General features: G+C 39.9%; 1 protein-coding gene across 1 annotated transcript in view; it reads left to right on the plus strand.

The window, feature by feature from the left end:
* LOC126249143 (Down syndrome cell adhesion molecule-like protein Dscam2) overlaps window positions 1-5,900 on the plus strand; it is a 242,097-nt gene extending 236,197 nt beyond the window's left edge. Inside the window, exon 24 of the mRNA XM_049950796.1 lies at window positions 4,781-5,900. Coding sequence (XP_049806753.1) covers window positions 4,781-5,006 — 226 coding nt within the window. The 3' untranslated portion in view covers window positions 5,007-5,900. The remainder of the gene's footprint in view (window positions 1-4,780) is intronic.
* The last annotated feature ends 1,413 nt before the right edge of the window (window positions 5,901-7,313 follow it).

Below are 7,313 nucleotides of genomic sequence, written 5' to 3' on the forward strand. Positions count from 1 at the left end.
GTTGACCATGTCTGAACACCACAAGGGAAGATTGCTGTATTGTGGAACTGATTTCAGTGACATGCTGGACCCTCATAGGGCCCCTTCGTACATCAAATGTAACAGCAGCATTAGTCATCAAAGAAATAAAAACATAATGTCAAAATAAATGCTACCAAATACTCTTAAGGTAAAAAACAGTATGACAAATCACTTAAGCAAATAAAATTATTAGTTAGATGAATGAAACCCTCCATTAATCATAATTTATTCTGTTCAGTTACAAAATTAACTGTAAATCCCAAATGGCTACGAAACAGGCCTGTTGCTTAATTAGAGTAGCCAGTTGTACATATTTAGTAAGTTACACTGCTGGAAATTGAAATAAGAACACCGTGAATTCATTGTCCCAGGATGGGGAAACTTTATTGACACATTCCTGGGGTCAGATACATCACAGGATCACACTGACAGAACCACAGGCACATAGACACAGGCAACAGAGCATGCACAATGTCGGCACTAGTACAGTGTATATCCACCTTTCGCAGCAATGCAGGCTGCTATTCTCCCATGGAGACGATCGTAGAGATGCTGGATGTAGTCCTGTGGAACGGCTTGCCATGCCATTTCCACCTGGCGCCTCAGTTGGACCAGCGTTCGTGCTGGACGTGCAGACCGCGTGAGACGACGCTTCATCCAGTCCCAAACATGCTCAATGGGGGACAGATCAGGAGATCTTGCTGGCCAGGGTAGTTGACTTACACCTTCTAGAGCACGTTGGGTGGCACGGGATACATGCGGACGTGCATTGTCCTGTTGGAACAGCAAGTTCCCTTGCCGGTCTAGGAATGGTAGAACGATGGGTTCGATGACGGTTTGGATGTACCGTGCACTATTCAGTGTCCCCTCGACGATCACCAGTGGTGTACGGCCAGTGTAGGAGATCGCTCCCCACACCATGATGCCGGGTGTTGGCCCTGTGTGCCTCGGTCGTATGCAGTCCTGATTGTGGCGCTCACCTGCACGACGCCAAACACGCATACGACCATCATTGGCACCAAGGCAGAAGCGACTCTCATCGCTGAAGACGACACGTCTCCATTCGTCCCTCCATTCACGCCTGTCGCGACACCACTGGAGGCGGGCTGCACGATGTTGGGGCGTGAGCGGAAGACGGCCTAACGGTGTGCGGGACCGTAGCCCAGCTTCATGGAGACGGTTGCGAATGGTCCTCGCCGATACCCCAGGAGCAACAGTGTCCCTAATTTGCTGGGAAGTGGCGGTGCGGTCCCCTATGGCACTGCGTAGGATCCTACGGTCTTGGCGTGCATCCGTGCGTCGCTGCGGTCCGGTCCCAGGTCGACGGGCACGTGCACCTTCCGCCGACCACTGGCGACAACATCAATGTACTGTGGAGACCTCACGCCCCACGTGTTGAGCAATTCGGCGGTACGTCCACCCGGCCTCCCGCATGCCCACTATACGCCCTCGCTCAAAGTCCGTCAACTGCACATACGGTTCACGTCCACGCTGTCGCGGCATGCTACCAGTGTTAAAGACTGCGATGGAGCTCCGTATGCCACGGCAAACTGGCTGACACTGACGGCGGCGGTGCACAAATGCTGCGCAGCTAGCGCCATTCGACGGCCAACACCGCGGTTCCTGGTGTGTCCGCTGTGCCGTGCGTGTGATCATTGCTTGTACAGCCCTCTCGCAGTGTCCGGAGCAAGTATGGTGGGTCTGACACACCGGTGTCAATGTGTTCTTTTTTCCATTTCCAGGAGTGTAGTTAACCATTGAGTATGTAATAAAAATAATATAGTAAATTCCAAATGGCTACAAAACAACCCTGCAGCTTAGTGGGAGTAGCCAGTCGTATATTCTAAGTTCTTTAGTCACTGTCACAAACATGTACAAAGTAGATCATACAGATAAAATGTGAAAAATGGCTCTTAAGTAACACTAAATGTAAAAATATGATCCCAACAACAGAGTATGTAAAACACTCTTAGAAGCTTTCCTCTTGTGCATAACAAAAACACAATTATTCTCTGATAAGATTAAAGTGAAGCTTGCAGTTACTGTAAAGTCAGATCTTAGACAAAACCGCTCCATGAAAACCATTAGAATAAAATTGCTCAAAGTAACCAGTGATGCATTATCTATAAGAATGATAGACTTGAGTCATGACCTGAAGCGTTGTTATCTCACTAAACAAGATACCACTGGTACCTATATAACATGCACTTAATGCCAAGCCTAATGATGATAATTTGTGGCAAATGCATTGTAACACACAAAAATAAATAATCACTCCAGCTGCCTAGACATAGACGAATATTGTAAGAAAGCATGTAAATCTAATCACATCTTGATATCCATAACTGGATGACACTATTACAATAATACACTACCGTATTTACTCGAATCTAAGCCGCACTCGAATCTAAGCCGCACCTGAAAAATGAGACTCGAAATAAAGGAGGGAAAAAAAAATTCCCGAATCTAAGCCGCACCTGAAATTTGAGACTCGAAATTCAAGGGGAGAGAAAAGTTTTAGGCCGCACCTCCAAATCGAAACAAAGTTGGTCCATTGTAATATGCGACACAATTTAGGTCGAATGAAAGACGATACAGCTACAGTAGTTTGGTTCGAGTCGTCAGCTTAGCAGTTAAGCTTTACCAGGTAGCCATTGCTATGCGTCAGGCGCTCCGTCCGTATTTATACGGGTACCCTTCCTTTTTCACGTGCTTCGTCTGGTTTGAATCGATTGCTTATTTTGCTTTGATCTGATAAGTGCCGTTTTCTTTGTTATAGGTGTTTACGTCACTCTAAACTGAAAATGCATTACTGTACTGTGTAATGCATTGTTTGTCGCATTTTGATAGTGCGTGTTTACGGCCTGTCGCCGCTCGCGGCATGACTTGCTTTTGTGCGCGCTACCGCCACTTAAAAAAAAAAAAAAAAAAAAGGAATAGTCTCATTAGCGAAACAATGGCAAGAGACTGCTATTTGTTGTTACTTACACTGCTGCTTTCTTTGATAATGATCAACAAGAACCAGATGCGTATGATAGAACATGCGTATGGTAGAACATGTTCTGAACGAGAGTTTTGCGAAAATTTTCCTCCGTTTGAAAATCTTTGCGGCCACTTCTTTAGTACATCAAATTCTGCACAGAAATTAGTCATCTTACATTTAAAATCTAGTCAGTTGCCGTGCTTCATTTCTGACTGTATCACTATTAGGCATAAGAATAATACGAATATAAACATGACACGATACGTATATTCTTCCGCGTTTGCTGTTGTCTCACTCTAGTTTCGTTGTTTATTACGCAGACATGATTTAAATGAGATAGCAACAAACACGAAAGAATACATGGCAAAATGTTTATATTCGTATTATTCTTATGGTGAAGAGAATACTGCATGTGATTCACATTTCATCAGGTTCCTATTAGCAACCATCTCTTCTCACAGGTAGGAAAAAACTCGGAACGTAGAGTTGGCCATATTGACAAACATCCCTAACAGTCTTGCCAGTCGGATTTTCGTAGTACATTGAAATTCTGCTACATTCGAAGATGAACAATACCGAATTTGTATTTACTTCGTTGGATAATGTATGAAAATGCAGTGGTCGAAACTCGGGGCGGAGGAAAAAAAAAGCTCGTCTTCTACCTTTTTTTAAATTTATTTACTGATGCAGAGGTTTTGGCGCCAGTATTTATCTTTGTGCCCACAAAGCATGCTTGTGTAACGCTACATATATTCGATGGCAGAAGTTTGTTGTGGTGGCACCTATCAACATTTTTCATAACTTCCGCTTGCTTTGCACTCGATTCTAAACCGCAGGCGGTTTTTTGGATTACAAAAACCGGAAAAAAAAGTGCGGCTTAGATTCGAGTAAATACGGTAGTTCTGGTGGGTGAGGGAAATGTAATATCCTCTTAGCACCTTTAGGCCACACATAATAAAACTAATCCAGCATTAGACAGCTAATGCAGCCAGCTAATACTTAAAATGAATATAACATTGTCTGGTACTAATGAGGAGTGATACCTGTATTAGACAATGTATGAAAAATACACAGAAAGGAGACTCATGTACCTATTCCTACCATCCTTCATATGCACTAAAATGAAATAGTCTGTGGGCATGAAAACAGCATATAAGAGGACATGACTATGACAATATTACGCACGCCTCGTGCAGTTACCACGCCACATACAGTAATGTAACATCTGTAGCTGTATCTTGGCTTGCTCTTACAAGTAACCAGAAGAACTAACTTGGCCATCCCTGCAATAATGTGTCAACAAATCTGTGATATACAATGTCGCCTCACATTGCGACAGGACAACTTTACAAAAACATGTTTACTCAGAACACACACACATTCAATAACATACTACATATATGATAAATGTAACTAGTGATAACCAGCCCAGTACATTAGGTTGTTGTTATGCCTTACAGAACATGGTTACCTAATTTGTTCATATAATGTGGCAGTTAGGAACATTCATGACAAACTTCAGATGTGTTTTCTCACAAGAAGCCATGTAATGTATCATGTGCATCAGATTTCTTCTCATATCAGCATCAACAACACTAAATATTTAGTGGAAGATTTAACTGACAATAATGCATCAGCAGAACATAAATTCTGTTCATGTGCATTACATAACACAAACAACATAGTACACTACTAGTATGTCAGTTCGTTGAAATCTGATCAATATATCATTCTTTATTTAGATGTCTTTTGTGATTTGTTTCCATTTTTCTTTAGTTTAAGGTCTAGAAGAACGAGAGCTAAGTCTGTCCATAGAAGAAGTGAAGGATCAAGGGAGTCACGTGTGGATCCTCCGACAAGTTTCTCTGATGGCCATGAACTGAGTGAAGCAGAATGTGACATGGACACAATAAGACATTACAAATGGGCATATAAAGGCAGTTCAAGCAGGGATAACTCTCAACATGGACAGTCGTATAACAATTTCACAATAGCTGTGTGACTGCCTTTGTATTCCTCAAATATTCTCACATCACAAACAGGAAATGAATTGTGATCAGTAATTAAACTTCTTTCAGCTGTATTAAATGAAGATGAAGTAGCTGACATTATGAAAACATTGTTTCAAAACTGAAATATGTTACCGATTTCAATAATTTGTCTAATATTTGAAGAGAGATGTACTGTAAAATTGTTGCATGTAAATGTACGTTGGTGTTAACTGATAATAATTTTAATTATTGTTAGAATTATCATTCTTGTTTTCATTGTCGGTGTGATGTGTGAAACTCATGACTCATCCAACAGATTCAAAAAATGTTGCAGTGTCTTACTGTATTTATTGTCAATTGCTTCACGAGGAACAATGAGCTTTACCTCAATCCACAATTGTGATATATATTTTGACATATTCTCGTATTGTTTGGTGACTTTTTAAAGTGTAAAAACACACAATGAGTGAGATAAATTATTTTGTTGTTAAACAACTGTGTTAAATATTTTATTAATTTATTTCTATAGACTTGAACCATGAACAGTTGATATGTGAACATTCACATTGCATTGTGTCCTATTAAGGTATGTTTTCTATATGTGCTAGTGATAAGTGGACAAGGGAAAGACATGACTGTGCTGTTCAGTTTACTAGTGTATTTGATAATAAATACAAACAATGGTTGACATGGATGGAATTATACAAGAATTTGTAGGAATGGGTGCAAATTACAGGTAAAATAACATTGATATAACATGATACACATCAATACCTCAATATTCGGTCATATATTGGAATGACTCTTCCACGCTCAAGAAATGAACCAAAACTATTGCATATAATATTACTTTCAAAAATAATTTTCTCTACATATCAAAGTACTTTAACATGTCAGAAGAATATTATATACATTTTTATATGTATTAAAGGATTGTAATATATATACATATATAATTTGCCATTCAAAGCCTGTTTTAATATATTTTTACCAGTGTTGAAAATCAGCGTTCTCACCAGCTGCAATGAAATTAATTTCGCCACACGATTTGGCTACGTAAAAAATGTCCCAAATCGTGCAATATCTATGACTTGATAAAGCCACATTTTTGTATTTATCTGATCACTTTGTCACCAGTATTTGTGGTATCCTTTGCATCTATCAAAATATCACAATTACTGTAGGATTAAATTCAAATTATGTGCCGTCTATTATTTTCGCAAATTGTATACTGTTGCATTTTGTATAAGCTGTTTTAAGTGAAGAGGAATTTTGAAAGAGGAGACATTTTCTCCAGGTGAATGTAAAGAATGACACACAGCTCATTCATCTGTCAATTTTGGTACAAAATCCATTTTCTTGTTTTTAGCACGTCTAAAATACAACCAGTGTGCCAAAACATTTCACACCAGCAGAGTTCATGCCTCTACATGAGATGACCAAATGGAGCATGTGATTCGCTACTTCAATTTTCGAGAAAGGGCACATACATACGTTGTGACTCAGTGTACAAAAATGTGTGATGTCTTTTTCTGTAAACATGTGTTTAACACTTTGGGTCTCTGTGGTCAACCTCCAGAGTCCTAAATAATAAGCTGTTGATCATTAAAAAGCTTTAATGCTCCTATGTTTGAGTGTGCTTGAACTCCCATACTTAGTGTATATTTGGGAGCACATAAGACAGTCTGAAGTTGTCCCAAAGTAACTCTGCCACATCTACACAAGTTTTCAGGTTTGAAATCGTCATGGTGTTCATTGAGGGTTTTACTTTGGTTAGCAAATATCTCGGCGATTTGATACTTTCTATAGTCTGACACTTGTTTTCGAGGAATGTGCACATATCCTTGAAAGTTGGAAACTATTAAAGCTCATGCTTGATTCAAATATCTTCCTTATTGACTTTCTAGTGGCCCAACTTATGGCCACTGTAGGTGTAGTGAAGAGATGGGTTATTACAGTAGACTACTGTTCGCATCGATCTCAAAGGTGATTCACCATGTCAAACAAGAGCTGCAAAGTTCGTATGATACTGTGGTAATAATGGGTGAGTTTTATTTCATGTAACAAAGATCATCCTCTGAAGGAAGTAGAGGATTTCACTGGTATATCACTCCATAGTGTCCTACCACCTTAATAGTAGTAGCAGTCATTTTGGTCCTCAGAGAAATGTTAGAATAGATGGTGTTTTTCAAATACCCTTGAGATAATTCTGTAGAAAAAAGTGTAACAGCTACATTCTATTTCTGCATGTTGTGTGTTATTAGTCATGGTGGTGTGGTTATAGTCAAAAGCAGGTGATGTGTATGTCACCTGTTTGA

Source organism: Schistocerca nitens, chromosome 3, assembly GCF_023898315.1.
Source record: "Schistocerca nitens isolate TAMUIC-IGC-003100 chromosome 3, iqSchNite1.1, whole genome shotgun sequence".
Classification (NCBI taxonomy): domain Eukaryota; kingdom Metazoa; phylum Arthropoda; class Insecta; order Orthoptera; family Acrididae; genus Schistocerca; species Schistocerca nitens.